This window comes from Perca flavescens, chromosome 21, assembly GCF_004354835.1.
Source record: "Perca flavescens isolate YP-PL-M2 chromosome 21, PFLA_1.0, whole genome shotgun sequence".
NCBI lineage: Eukaryota > Metazoa > Chordata > Actinopteri > Perciformes > Percidae > Perca > Perca flavescens.
In genome coordinates, this window is record NC_041351.1 from 24,006,365 (window position 1) to 24,020,641 (window position 14,277).

General features: G+C 41.1%; 2 protein-coding genes across 3 annotated transcripts; one reads left to right on the forward strand and one right to left on the reverse strand.

Moving 5' to 3' along the window:
• Positions 1-77: 77 nt before the first annotated feature.
• Positions 78-11,828, reverse strand: unk (unk zinc finger). Of its 2 annotated transcripts, XM_028567122.1 has the most exons (15): positions 11,524-11,828; positions 10,764-10,973; positions 9,502-9,678; positions 8,107-8,237; positions 7,386-7,521; positions 6,945-7,062; positions 6,768-6,852; positions 6,354-6,661; positions 6,128-6,193; positions 5,719-5,902; positions 5,510-5,611; positions 5,200-5,385; positions 4,936-5,117; positions 4,536-4,796; positions 78-1,788 (listed from the first exon to the last, which is right to left on the reverse strand). In XM_028567122.1, the coding sequence occupies exons 1-15, from the start codon at positions 11,670-11,672 to the stop codon at positions 1,633-1,635; spliced, it is 2,451 nt and encodes an 816-aa protein (XP_028422923.1). In that variant the 5' UTR covers positions 11,673-11,828; the 3' UTR covers positions 78-1,632. The 2 variants fall into 2 exon arrangements, with proteins under 2 accessions (XP_028422923.1, XP_028422924.1); XM_028567123.1 differs by lacking the exon at positions 78-1,788 and having other exon boundaries at positions 4,615-4,796; positions 4,932-5,117.
• A 290-nt stretch (positions 11,829-12,118) lies between these two features.
• Positions 12,119-14,240, forward strand: LOC114547760 (histone H3.3). Its single transcript, XM_028567132.1, has 4 exons — positions 12,119-12,225; positions 13,032-13,169; positions 13,286-13,439; positions 13,538-14,240. The coding sequence occupies exons 2-4, from the start codon at positions 13,042-13,044 to the stop codon at positions 13,664-13,666; spliced, it is 411 nt and encodes a 136-aa protein (XP_028422933.1). The 5' UTR covers positions 12,119-12,225; positions 13,032-13,041; the 3' UTR covers positions 13,667-14,240.
• Positions 14,241-14,277: the final 37 nt, after the last annotated feature.

Below are 14,277 nucleotides of genomic sequence, written 5' to 3' on the forward strand. Positions count from 1 at the left end.
ATATATATATATAAATATATATATAAAAATATATATATATATAATTTTATATATATATTATATAGTAGACTACATTTGACACACTGTGAAATGTCAAAGATTACTACAAATGTAAAAAATTTGGCAGAGAAACCTGTCAGACATTGATTTTAAACAGAAAATGGGCCGGTTTTAACAAAGTTTGTTAAAGAGTTAACATGAAAAGCGTTTAAGTAAAAATGAAAAAATATGTAATTTCAAATACTACACAAGTTGACAGAGTACATTTGCCTTGATTGTGTTAACATGCTTTCCTCTTTCAGTTTATGTAGAAGAATATTAGAGAAAACCTGAGTGCTTTAACAGAGGCCATCTGTTTTATATTTAAACAAATATTACTCATCTTTAATATTTTCTGTTATTTTACAACAGTAATTGACCATTTTAAACAGATTTTGCTAAAAAAAAATTAAACACAAAATTCAATATAATCTAGTGCTACTAGCAGACTGGTATGATGGCCCCCTTTTGGCTGTAGCATGATAGGATAATTGTCTGGATGACGCTAAATATGCCCTTTAAGTGTTTTCAGTCAGACCTTTTGATTTTGGTAAGACAGCCCAAAACCTTGCTAACTGCTAACCTGATGTGTCATCCATCCATCCAGAAGGTTTTGAGATCTTTGCGGTCACATACAACACCATTTGCCTCTTTCCAGAAATGATAACAGTTACTCATGTGACCCTGATTGGATGTAGACACACAGCATTGTGTACCAGAATGATATTATTCAGCCACCAAGCATCACTTAGTTATAGCTCAGTTAAGAAAACCGCTGTAGTTTTACATTCACATGTGTTGTCACAAAGCATATGAATCTTATTTTTGAGTATTGCTTTACTTCATTGTATATGGCATGTACAGTTAGACTTACTTTAGTGGAAAATAGATGTCAGTTAAACCGCTCGTAATAAGGATTGCTATTAACTGTGGATTATGTTATTGTGGTTGATGAGGACTGGGAATTATCACGAGTAACTGTCGTGATTTCAGAAAAGAGACCTAACTGTTCAATTTCATATAAAAATGTTTTGGAGCTTTGAAGTGCCAAAAACCAAATGCCATTGACCTTTTTTTGTACTAAGTTGATAGTGAACATCTTTAAAACTTAGCAAATCACACTGAAGCCATCCAGATGGACAGATACAACTCCAGAAATACTTTTGCTTGTGCTTTAAAACATATCAAAATATGAGTTAGAACTATGTATGCAAATGTTTTATAGTTAGGGTAAGAGAAGAAATAACAGCAGGTCTTATTATTTTTACAGATCAAGAACAGGGGTAAAGAACAGTGTTGCTGGTCAAGAGCATTAACTCGTTAAAAAAGTACTGGTGGTCCATGTGTAACCACTAGAAAAATTATTAATTCTAAATTCCACATTAAGAGCTTTTACGACCTTAGCGACCTGTGCTGGTCATTCATCAGTAAACGTCATCTTAAAAATACAAAACCAGATCAGCGCTTGTGTTGTTACCACATTATAAAATGACCTCGACATAATTTTGAATGGCGGTTGAGATCCAAGGCTGGCATCTGTGGAATCAGGACTGACTGGTCTGAAATCTCTGGTGGTCTGAGTGGGTTGTAGGGTCAAGAGAGCTGCTGCTCCAGTGTCTGTTCAGGGCAGAGTGGGCACTCTGTAGAGGTGGAGCAGCTCTCACACTGTAGTCCGTGGCCACAGGGCAGGGACACTGAGCCCTGCTCTCCACACGTCACACAGCACTGCCTTTGTTTCCTGTACACCACCTTGGGAAACATAGAGGGAAATATTTAGAGCTCTTAAATTGAAGAATGTTGGATGAATAAGGGGACCACACTTGGAAGTTCATCACTATTTTGTGAGTGAAGTAAAACTAAAAATCAAAGTCAACAAACACCAACAAATATAGCTATGGAGTGACAAAGAAAAACAAAAGAAAGAGTTAAGAAAAAAGGAATTTTTTTTTCCTCCCTGAAAATCCAGCCTAAAATGACAAAGTAAGCAACTCAAAGGCAACATTTGGTGCTCCACGAACACGCAATAGACATTCGTCATTATTTTTTACACTTTAAACACTAAAAATAATCAAGACATTATCGCTAGACTATTTTATAGCCAAAATAGTCTGGATCTACGACATCAACGAACATTTTCAGTATAATTGCCTCGCATGTTCCACCAGATGTCCCTCGCCTTTCGCTCTCTGTGTGTTGCTGTTGTTTAACTCTATTCCCTTCGGAAAACAACAAACTTTGAGCTAGCAAGCTACACGCTGAAAATGGCAAGTAGTGAAGAAAGTTTGCACCAGGCAATAAGGCGGGCCTTATTGCTTTGTGTTCTTAACGCGTGATTAACGCACGCACCCACAAGACTAAAGTTATTTGCACGTAACGTTCCTGTCGATCTGAACTGAGTTACCAGTGGAGTAGTTGAGTCTTAAATAGGGCCCACCACTTCAACATTAAAATTTGAAAAAATATACCTTTTAAAGTACATTTAGAACAGATAACAAATGTGCGATTAATTTGTGATTAATGTATGTGTTGAGGAGCCAGACCTTACTCCACCACGCAAAAATAATAAAAAATGTGTTAAGTCTGATTATATGAGATTAATGTTTGTTATAACGTAAAACTCATATTTGAATGAGGATACGGATGCACTGAGGAATATGTTCTTCATGCTTGGGTTAATAATAATAAAAAACGTGTTAAGTCTGATTATATGAGATTAATGTTTGTTATAACGTGAAACTCATATTTGCATGAGGATACAGATACATTGAGAAATACGTTCTTCATGCTTGGGTTGAGACATAGTGAGGTTCTGCTGTTATTGAGCACAGTGTATGGAATAAGACCATTATATATAAATCTACTCTTAATTTATTTAATTGTTTTCTGTGAGATATTAATGAGTTTATCTTTGCTGTTGTAAACATTACTGTTGCTGCTATTCAAACAACATTTAGCATTGTTTAAATTAAAATATTGAATTATAATCCGGTTCTGAGTTTTAAGAGACTTAGGAAATGTATAGCTAATATGCAGACTTTAAATTGTGTTTATTTATCATGAGGCAGCCATACGCTTCCATACCTAATTATTTTTTTTTAAAGGGGCGATAGAATGCAAAACCGATTTTACCTCGTCATAGTTGAATAATGACAGTTTAGTGGGTAACTAGGACATACATAGAACCTCTAAATCCCATCGACACCTCTTGCATCTGCAAATCTCACAATTTGAAACTGCCTCTGAAAACAGACAAATCTCAACCATCCGCCTAGTTGACATCAACTCAGCGGCTCCTCCTCATTTGGCTCTAGTCTCTCTCTTTGTCACGCCCCAACATTTACATAGGCCACACAACTGACCTGAGATCAGTTAGTCTTCTGAATCTAGGTCGGGCAGATCTCAGAAATTGTATACATTGTTCATCTGCTATTTTACCATTAAATTCACTTCTGAGACTTTTTTATGCGAGAAATCAACTATGCTGAGGTCAAATATGGGCCGTTTTACGAAAATTGATGTCTAATTGCAAATTTTGTCCGACTGTGTGTCGGAATTCAGCGCTGGTGCTGCCTGTGTTGCTGCCTTGCCACCCGGCCTGCCTTCCTTCACAGACCCCGGCCTGCTGTGAGCTCGATTGAGCTCCGTCACGGCTGTCAGCCCACGGCACTCCATACCCGCGCAAAGTCACTGTTTTGTGGGTTAATGGACTACCAAACGCCGCTACCTGGACAGAGCTCCAGGGCCTGCAGCTCCCCTCTTCCTGCTAAATGCCCGGTGTGTGTGAGTGAGAGCGCGGTTAGCGAGCTTGTTACGCCAGCAATCTCTTACCACAGGTTCCAGTTAATCTTATAATGTGTGTAATTATAATGTGTTGAGTTATTTAAACAAATGATCGGTGAAATAAACGCCTCTTGTCCGCAAGTCTCATTGATAGAGCCTGCGGCTGGATGTACCTCTATCAATGAGAGCTAGCTAGCCTCCTCTTAGAATTCCTCTGAAATTCACAAACATTTATAAAATTGAAATCGGACACCATTGTTAGCTTTATAAGACCTTGGGGTAGAGGTTATATAAGTGGCGTGACGAAATTCAAACTGTAAATATACTCTAATTACGCCGAAAATGAAGCTAACTATCCATGATTTGTAAATATTCATGCACATACCATATTCGGAAGAAAAGCTCGTTACAAATAGCGCCAAAACACAGGGATGCATAAGGGCCAATAAAATATCAACCAGACAATTATCAGCCCAACCAATGTTACATACCCCATTAGGAGACCATAAGGAACAGTGTGAAATACCCTATATAATCATTCTATCACCGCTTTAAATGCACACAAGCACTAATTAACTACAGTGCTAGTGTTGACACATACAATCATGGACTCTAAGAAAAACAACCAAATCAGAACACACCATGTTGGGGTTATATATGTTAAGGTTCCCCATGCAGGCCTTAGGTACATGTAAGTTATGAATCTGTGGTATTACCTGTTCCACGGCATGTAAACAGCTACAGAGCTGGGCCTGCAAACTGAGGACTGACTCCAAGGGAAGTCGGTGAAGTAGCTGAAGTTGATGCAGTGCTAGATGGGGGTTGTCTCCACTCCTTAAGTTCTCCATCGCCTCCTGTAGGAGAGAAGCCTGCCTCTGTGCGTCCTCCTCAGCCTGCCTGGCTCTCTCTGCGTCCATGGCTAACCGTGCTGCATGGGCACGTGACTCCTCTGCATCTGCTTTTAGTGCAGCCCACGACTACAAGAGGCAGAATACCCATTGAAAATGGTAATACATTTCCACATTCTTGCATTATGTACACACATGCATGGCACTGCACAAACTCAACCAGCTATCTCACAGACATGCATGCACACATGCCCCACTACCTACCTACCTGAGCTGTGTGTCTCCAGCTGTGACCCCACTGCTTCAGTGCCCTATGAGCTTCCTCCAGCTCCTGTTTAAGCCTGGAAGTCTCTGCACCGGGGCCAGAGGGCAGAAGTGTGGGGGGTGTACCAGGGGAACCCTGGCCTGATGGAAAATGCTCCCAGATGTTAGTGCTCATACCATTCAGACCTACAAAGAAAAGAATAAATATAAGCAAAATCATAGTATCCCTCACTACCCAACTTGATGTCTTAAATCAAATTCCACAAACCTAAAGAGCTATGTGATGGTCCCAAGAAGGTGCTTTCTGATTGGCCAGGTTGTGACAGGTGAGTAGAAAAGAATGGTGAAGTGTGCGGCCTGATTGGGGGAGATGGTGAAGGGGAGCTAAAGGGAGCAGTGCTGCTAAAGGATCCTGGGATATTGACCGGGGCAGAACTCTGAAACTGGCTACCTCCTATAAAAGGGAGACACATAATTAGGATGAGTTATGTTTATGTACATATGCATAGTGCTAAATGGTGTGTTCATATTTAAATGGCATGTAGTTCTGTGTTTTTATTCTTGTGTCTTTAAAATACCCAGCATAACTCCAACATTGGGCAGAGCAGAGCTGCTCTCCAAGCTCCTCTCCAACACAGACACCCCAAAATCGTTCAGGTCGAGATCATCCAGGGCTGACTCTATAATACATACAACACAAGAACTATTTGTCAGCTAAACAGTTATTTCCTATTTGTATTGACAACTGTTTGACATGTGGATTCAGAATTAAGTTCTTTTCACTTACCAACAACTGACTCTACAGTCTCACTGGTGGGGTAAAAGGGCAGGGCGTTAGCGTTCATGCCGGAGGAGATGCTGCATCCCGGGGGTCCGAGAGGGGCTGGGCTGGGCGGGGTGGCAGCCAGACTGGAAGGGATGCTGGAGGACAGACTCAAAGGGCTTCCCACAGGCAGAAACACTAACAAGTCCTGAAGGAGAACAGATATGGAATGTGTATTTTGAGGAACAGGGGTTAGTTTATTCTTGTGTCCTTGCAGCAAGATTTTTATTGTCAAGAAAAGTATGTGGACCAGCTCAAAGTATACTAAAGTTTTGAATTTTCTAAGAATTTTCATTTTTAAATTCAAATGTTCTGCATAAAAACAATTAAAAAAAAACAACAGAAACCCCTGAGTTTGAAGTTGTAATTGTACCTGTTTGCTTTGTGCTGTTGCAAATTCTCTGCTGCGCTGCTCAAGAGCAAAACTCCTTTGCTTCGCCTGAAACCACAAGCAATATAAGACTGACGACATGAAAACATGCAGTGTAAGCCTTTTTGTACTAACTATGACATCATTCAACAGATGATTTTCCTTTCGTTTCATTTAGTATTATCTCATAAGGCCCAGGTTCCCCCTATTTCTTATCTGTCCTTCTCACCTGATCTTCCCTCTCAAATCCAGGTGCTCTGCCGTACCCTCCCTCTCCTGCCCAAGGAGACACGGGCTCAGCTCTCCCGCTCCTGTCCGCACACAGAGACAAAACACTACCCAGCAATCCATGCTCCGCTACACATGACCCTGCAGATGGGGAGAAGGGGTCTGAAACAGAACCAGAACTAGGCCCAGGCCCCATGTTGTGTCTGCTGGGACTTGAAGATGCTTCCTGGGCAGGAAGAGGGTCTGGAGGTCTGGGGGGTGGAGGGGAGCTTGGTGTGGGGAATGGTGGTTCCTCTGGAACAAAGGGCCCTGGAGAAGGTTTAAAAAAACAGAATTGAAAATATAATGTTAAATTGTAAAATGAATCACTAGGTGGTTGTTGACAGGGCCTTAGAAATGTATTGTGGATACTTACTTTCAATGTGAGCAAAGGCACAGAAGGGCCCCCTGGGACAGCTGCCACACTGCTGCATGTCATTACACTTTGTGGATTTATATATCTGTGACAAAGTAACAAATCACAAATGTTTATATGCTATCTCCTGTGATTTCCGGTCTAGATTCTATAAGGTATTTGACGAACCAGACAAACCTCTGGGTGGAACTGCTGTTCAGTCCTTGTGTGGCAATACTGACACCCCTCTGCTCCCTCACATTTACTGGGATCCCCCCATTCCTCGCTCTGTTTTACAGCTGGACATGGCAACGCTCTGTGGCAGAAAGAAAAATAACCAACTTTGTTAAAAGTTTTTTGGGGTGGCAGTAGCTCAGTCCGTAGGGAGTTGGGCTGGGAACCGGGGGGTTAGTTCAAGTCCCCGTACGGACCAAAGTATGGAGTGTGGATTGGTAGCTGGAGTGATGCCAGTGTGTGTGTGTATTTCAGGCCTGCGTGTAGTGATTTCTAACAGAGTGTAAATTGTAATTTCCCCACTGGGGATCAATAAGAAGTATTTAGAAAAATAAAAAAAAATATACAGCAAAAACAATACCATGATCTTCAAGTATTTTCCTTATATAAGATGTAATGGAGCACCTGTATTTGTGCTTGTGTGGGCTTCGCCTCCTGTCTTTGCTGTTATGGTAGTATGGACAAGCGTAACCTTGGCGGCACAGACGAGGTGGTTTCTTACAGAGTTCTGTCTTGTAGTGGGATAGCACGTAGTTGTTATCTAAGGAGTTAAAACACAGAGACACAGAAGGAGAAAATAAGGCAAGCAGATGGTGAGGGCCGATTAAGAGTTACCCGATAAAGATATTTGACAGTAAAATGATTGGTCATCCTTCAAACAGAGAAAGGGGGGTGAGGCTGTTTTTTTTTTTTTTACTGCATTTTAAGGGTTAAGTAAGGCCAGTGTTAGACCAAACATTACCCTCTCTTTCATTTGAATGAAGCCACTACTGCGATGCAGTGGGGGTACCCATACAAAAAAGTAGGCTCAACTTTCACATTCCTGGTAAATTTTTTACAATTTGTAACATGAATGCCATATTTCTGCAGTTTACCCCGCAATCAAAGATAACGCAGTTGCCACAGTGATAACTCTCCAGAGTTGTAGAATCCTGTCTCCGAGTATTATAGACCAGTGTGCAGTGTTTGTGGCGTCTGATAAGTCTCCAAACTCATGGATCTGTTACTCAAACTGGACTTCCAACAGCATATTTCATGTTTCACCAGTACCATAAACAACACATCCCCACCAATGCAGCACCTTGCGGTAGTTTAACACAAGGCTTTTTTCGGTCTTAGCATTTACCTTGCCAGCGTGGTTCCTCACTCAGGATCTTCTCTATGAGGGCTGTACTTGCTGCCTGTCCAGACTGTCCATCTCCTCCACTTCCCTCTGTGGGTCCCAAGCCTCCCTGTGACTCCATTACCTGCACTTCTCTGTAAAATTCAAAGTGTAAAGAGACTCTGTAAACAACTACAGCACAAATACACATTCAGAAAGGTTGTCAAAAGGTTGATTGATAATGTGGTGAAACTGAAAGAAAAGTGTACACAGCAGAATGCACATCTCCACCAAGTGTGTCTCCCTCTCCTCTTCTAAAAAAGGAGGGTTGAATCAATTGTCCTTCCTGGCTTTCTAACAGTCAAGATGGCAGCGAAGATAACAAAAACATGGACTTATTTATGTCATATCATGTCTTACTTTAGTGGATTATAACATATATTCAAAATGAGACCAAACTTTTCTATGGATTTTAGTTTTTGAGCCACGACAAAGGCCAAAATGTGGCCTGCAAACGACAGGTAAGGCTTGTTTTTAGCCTAGTCAATCCCCGACCGTAGCCACTTTCCGACCGGAGGGATTTTTGCAGTTCCTAGAACATAAAATTCCTAGAACCCTTTTTTTCTCATGTTCCGACTGGACCAATTTGGGGATTTTTAAGTTCCTCTGGCCGCAGTTCCTGTAACTCCTTCAGCTCCTACTTCAGAGCAGGGTCTTTTCGCTGTTCCCTTTTCAGCATAGGGACCTAGGTCAACGAGGGTCAGGTTTCTGGTACAGACAGACCAACAACGACAGACAGACAGACCAACGACAGACAGACAGACAGAAAGACAGACCAACGACAGACAGACAGACACAGACACAGACACACACACACACACACACACACACACACACACACACACACACACACACACACACACACACACACACACACACACACACACACACACACAGCGCAGCAGGCAGAGGCGGGGGAGAGAGAGATACCGGTTTCTCTTCAGGAGACTTGTTTAAATTATGACAAACATGCTATATACATTAGATTTAGTATTTAGTTCAGTTAATCTTTTTTGGTGTATTTGTTTTCTGATTTTAACGCTATAAAGACCGTTGCGTGCTTGCATCACTCCCTTACCCCTCCTACCAGTCCCTATGGCCACGGTTTTGGGAAAAGAGTAGTTAGTAGATCTGCTTAGAAGTGGACTTTTCCTATAACTACTTGGTCGGAAAGTGGCTAATGATGGTATACAGTGCAGTCACTTTATTTATTTTTTTAATGTGCATCACCTTAACCACTAGAGGTTGTTGAGTATACCGTCATAAATTAATGTGCAAAATAAATACTAGGCTGATGGGTCCAGTAGTATGCAAGATTAGCTGTGGACAGAACGCATGTTAATTAAGTTATTTTGGCACCTGATATCATAAACAGGGCTGCGCAGGTCATGTGATCCGTGTGCAAAGGCACAGTGGGAGCCGTTTTTGCTGCAGTGGCCTTTCGCATCTGTTTCATGAATACATGATCCCGTCTTATAGTAGCGGAGGTGGTATCTGCGCTCTGTGTCACCTGCTGTCCGATGAAGAAATGGGCATCTGGAACAAAGAAAAAAACATGGATACAAACATAAAGATATGCAGGTCTTTTAAGGCAAATAGTGTACAGTATACACAAAGCCCTGGCACTAAAAGTTCTTCCCATTTGTTTTATTGTAAAACATTGCAAGAATTCAACATTCACAAAATATTATGGTTCTTGCCTGAAATACATAAAAATAACAGAATATTTTTTAGCAGCTAAACTTTTCCTCTTTTACAGTCTGTAGGTAATTTTCCACTTTTCCCAGATCAGCGAAATGGTAATTTCTTTTCTTTACAACTAGGCATTTTGAGATGAGATCTTTAACAGGAATTATTTGAAATGTCCACTTAGCACTCCACCATGAGTGGTTAATTAGCATGTATCAAATACATTCCAGTCTGACCCTCCATCTTTTTACATTTACATTCCCCTTGTCTGTTGTCACCAAGACTGTGTAATACAGACAATAATGGCTCAGCACATTTGAGTCTTAAAAAAAAAAAAAAAAAAAAAAAAAAAAAAAAAAAAAAAAAAAGAGTCCCACAGAGGGGGAGAATGGCTATGTTCAGGTGCTAATGTGGTGTTCAACTTGACTGATCATTGTGGATAGGGTGTATCCTCAATCACTACTTAATTGTCTTTCACCCAAAGGTCCTTTGTCATTCAATGTTCCAAACATTCTGGTAATTCACTTGAACAATTCAGTATTTAAATGTAAAAGCTAACAGACGTTAGAGATGAGACAGGGACAATAATTTGGATACCAGCAGGATTTAACCATTTAGAGTTAAAGAGGCTTCTGCGAACCCCCAGACACCAAGGTCTTTGGGGGTTCTAACTGAAGGCCAAGTAGCTGTAGACTACAAAAAGTTAAACGGTGCGTTCTTTACACAGACGTTTCACAAACAGTCACTATTAACTTCTTCCCAGATATGGTGTGTGCCGTTAATGCAATTCAGTGCAAAAACAAGGATAACATTTCCCCAAAGGTCCCCGATTGTTTATCTTAAATGTAGGCTCTATTGAGGGTCTAATGATAACCAATGCAAACATGATGTAAAGCAGTCTTTTACAATACTGAAATCTCAGTTGCACTCACTCATCTCCATCAGGGCAGGTGCCTGTTCCCTCATCATATTTCGTACAGTAAACATCTGGGCTATAGTTGAAGGTCCCATCCCGTCTGCGGATGGGTCTGCGGCGCCGCTGGTTCAGGAAGTGCCAGTGGAAACAGGAAAAAGGCCTATGTTGTGTACATTTATGCTGTACGAACAGGGGGCACTGCTCAGTTCTGAATTCCTTCAGATATCTGGGAGAGAGCAGCAACAGTAAGAATGGTAGAACTAGCGAAAAGAGAGGGAAATACATTTCTAGAAAGTGTTACTTCCTTTTACAGTACTGCCTTTTACTGTTTCTTAAACAAGCAAGAGTGTATTAAAATGTATTTGCAGTAGATTCAATATCTGCTTATACGTGACTATTTTTCAAGGGTTCCTACCCGTCTTATTATCTGCTGTGACAAACAAAGGCAAATATATAATGTAACTTAACTTGCATTAAGTTTATGCAGCAGGTAGACATATTCACAAATACATAACTAAAATAATGCTGTGCCACAAAGCTTTTAAGAAATGGCTAACGTTACTGTTAGTAAATAAGGTAGGCCTCTTTATCGAGACCTGCTCCGGTTAATGAACACATTATCGCTCAATATCCTTGGTTCAGTCATTTCAAAGAATATGAAGTTCATCTCTCACTCATTTTTTCAAATACAATTTAGTTGTTTTTTGGTATATGCAAATACACGTGAGGTTGTGTACACTTAGCTAGCTAGCTAATCCAGCAAACTAGCTACGTACGTGTAATGTTGAGGTTTCTCAGGCTGCACGTTTAACACGGTTGCAGGAGATGTCGAGCCCCCTGCGGGCGAAGACGAAGAGGACGAGGAGGGTCCCCCGGTAGTCGTCGCTGCCGAAAATGACGGGGGTTGTGAGTGTGTTTTAGACATTTTAGCCGTTTCAAGCCTAACAACAAGAACCTTGTTTTTAGCTTACTGGCTAGCTATTCTTACTAGCTTCGAAATCCGCATTCTACAACGATGTGAGCTTGCGCAAGGCAGGAGGAAGTAGTAGCAAAGGGACAACATGGAACTATGGGACATGGAGTTCTTCTTCTTCTCTCGGTTTACTGGCGGATGGGACATGACGTCCAATCATAATTAAAAAACGTAATGATTGTGCCGATCACGAAACACTTTTATGCTTAGATCATTCACTTTGATAATACATTATAGAGATATATACAACTGGTTTGTATAAAACTGAAACATGGCAAAATAAGGAGCATTCATGGTTGTGGTTTCTTATTCATTGATTGGCTGTAACAGATGTCATCTTTGAAAGGTGAACCAATGAGAGTGTAGTGTGTTACCAGCATGACGTCACGACTAAGTATTTATATTCGGCCTCAACCCCTCCTCACGACACAAATCGTTTTCACTGGTCGCCAACGAGAAGCTGTCAGCTACGGCGAATTGCCTCTTATCAACCGACGTCTTAAAGGTAAATATAATTATGTCGACAATGTAACGTTACGTGAATTCGTTGTCAATGTAATATGTATCTGTGGATTGCGTTTCTGTTTCCAGGCATTGTTTTGCAATAGGCTAACATGGCGACTTGCTAACGTTAGCGTTAGCTAAAAATAGAACAATAGAATCTTACAGTTGACGTTTCTAGTAAAACATCCCCAGTTCGTTCAAGTTAAACTAGACTTATTAAACAAGTTAGATTAGCTGTAATTAATCATCGAGATGTTGTGTATTTCATACAAAGATGACCATTAGCTAACGATAAGCTAATTATGTGTAAGCTAGCTAATGTTGCCTGAGCTCAATCGAGGCAATGTCGTGTGGGGGTGAAATGCGAAACTATAAAATGGCGAAATCGAAAAGCAATTGCTCACTGGCGGGGCTGGTAACGTTTCAGGAACCAAGTGTTTTGACACCAATGTCGCTGGTTACCATGGCGAGTGTGTAGTCCTTGTAAATGCTCATGGCGACTACGTTATTTAGTTAACTTAACTTCTTCTCTGATCTGCATTTAGCGCGGAGTCGGTTTATTGTGCTGTTTATTTTAGGACTTGCTGGTAGTCGAATGTAGCGTTTATGGAGCTTACCGGCGCAAACTCGACGCCTCCCAGTGTTCGCAACCGGGGGGGGAGGGGAGCTTGTATGCTAGGCAGGGCTAGCATCTTATCTTAGCAAATGACTGATCCGTACGGATTGGTGCTGCTACGTTAAGTAACGTTACCAACATTAATTTACAAGTCAGAGTTTAATACAACTCTGTTTTTGTTATTTTTTTAGCAAATACGAGATGGCCCGTACCAAGCAGACTGCCCGTAAATCCACTGGAGGAAAGGCGCCAAGGAAGCAGCTGGCTACCAAGGCAGCCAGGAAGAGCGCACCGTCCACGGGAGGAGTCAAGAAGCCCCATCGCTACAGGTGTAGTACTTATTCTTATTCCTAAACTTTTAAATATGTAGCATACATTTTTCTAAAAGTGTACTATGACTAACGTTGGCCACAGATTTAGTAACGCTAAAATTGTTTTGATTTAGACCTGGAACTGTGGCTCTGAGGGAGATCCGTCGTTACCAGAAGTCCACCGAGCTGCTCATCCGCAAGCTGCCTTTCCAGCGTCTTGTGAGAGAAATTGCACAGGATTTCAAGACTGATCTGCGCTTCCAGAGTGCTGCCATTGGAGCTCTTCAGGTAAATAACATGTAAAATCATCAAATAGTCGGATTCTTGGTACTAGTGGCAAAGTCGCTATGAACCTAATTCTGAATTTTTTTTTTTTCTTTTCACAGGAAGCCAGTGAGGCCTACCTGGTGGGTCTGTTTGAGGACACCAACCTGTGCGCAATCCACGCCAAACGTGTCACAATTATGCCCAAAGATATCCAGCTGGCTCGTAGGATAAGGGGAGAGAGGGCCTAAGCGGCTAATGGCAACATTGTCAAGACAAATGATCCTATTTATCGTACCATTTTTGTGGCAATTTTATTTCTTGGGTATTTTTTTTTTATACAATTTTTCCTTGAATTTTGTATTTTAGATTGGGACAATTCATCATTACACAAACCTGAGTACACTTAGAATAGTTGGAAATGTTGTACAGTAGGACTATCTACATATTCCATTATGCATTATTACTACATGTAGCATCATACCACCCTTCAAGTTCTTTGTGGGTATCAGGCTCCCTCTGGGGATGGATTTGTCTTTGACGAGGGGATCAATCCTCTAAACTTCTACAGGGGTCCAGGGTCTCGTCACCCATCTACCACTCATCACAAAATGCCAGCGTGTCTTGCTTAAACCGTCTCACTGCAGTGTCAGGGCATTGGCTGCTACAGTTGCTACTCTACACTGACTGGGAGCATGACAGACCTTCCTGTATTTTTCTGGACTGCTTTTTACATGTTTTTCAACATAAAATCTTGGCAGCTACATTTAATATTTATGAAAATGTTGTCCATGTCTTTCTATTAAAGGTCTTTATGATTCGAAAGCCATGTGTTCTGTAGTTGTGGTATTCAGTAATGCAG

Bases quoted from the DNA above. Each gene is read 5' to 3' on its own strand.
- unk (XM_028567122.1), bottom strand. From the start codon at position 11,672: ATGTCTAAAACACACTCACAACCCCCGTCATTTTCGGCAGCGACGACT. The intron at 7,522-8,106 runs GTAAATGCTAAG...TTAACTCCTTAG, and splicing joins TGAGGAACCACGCTGGCAAG to ATAACAACTACGTGCTATCC. The intron at 6,662-6,767 runs GTAAGTATCCAC...AACCTTCTCCAG, and splicing joins TGCCTTTGCTCACATTGAAA to GGCCCTTTGTTCCAGAGGAA.
- LOC114547760 (XM_028567132.1), top strand. From the start codon at position 13,042: ATGGCCCGTACCAAGCAGACTGCCCGTAAATCCACTGGAGGAAAGGCG. The intron at 13,170-13,285 runs GTGTAGTACTTA...GTTTTGATTTAG, and splicing joins AAGAAGCCCCATCGCTACAG to ACCTGGAACTGTGGCTCTGA. The intron at 13,440-13,537 runs GTAAATAACATG...TTCTTTTCACAG, and splicing joins CTGCCATTGGAGCTCTTCAG to GAAGCCAGTGAGGCCTACCT.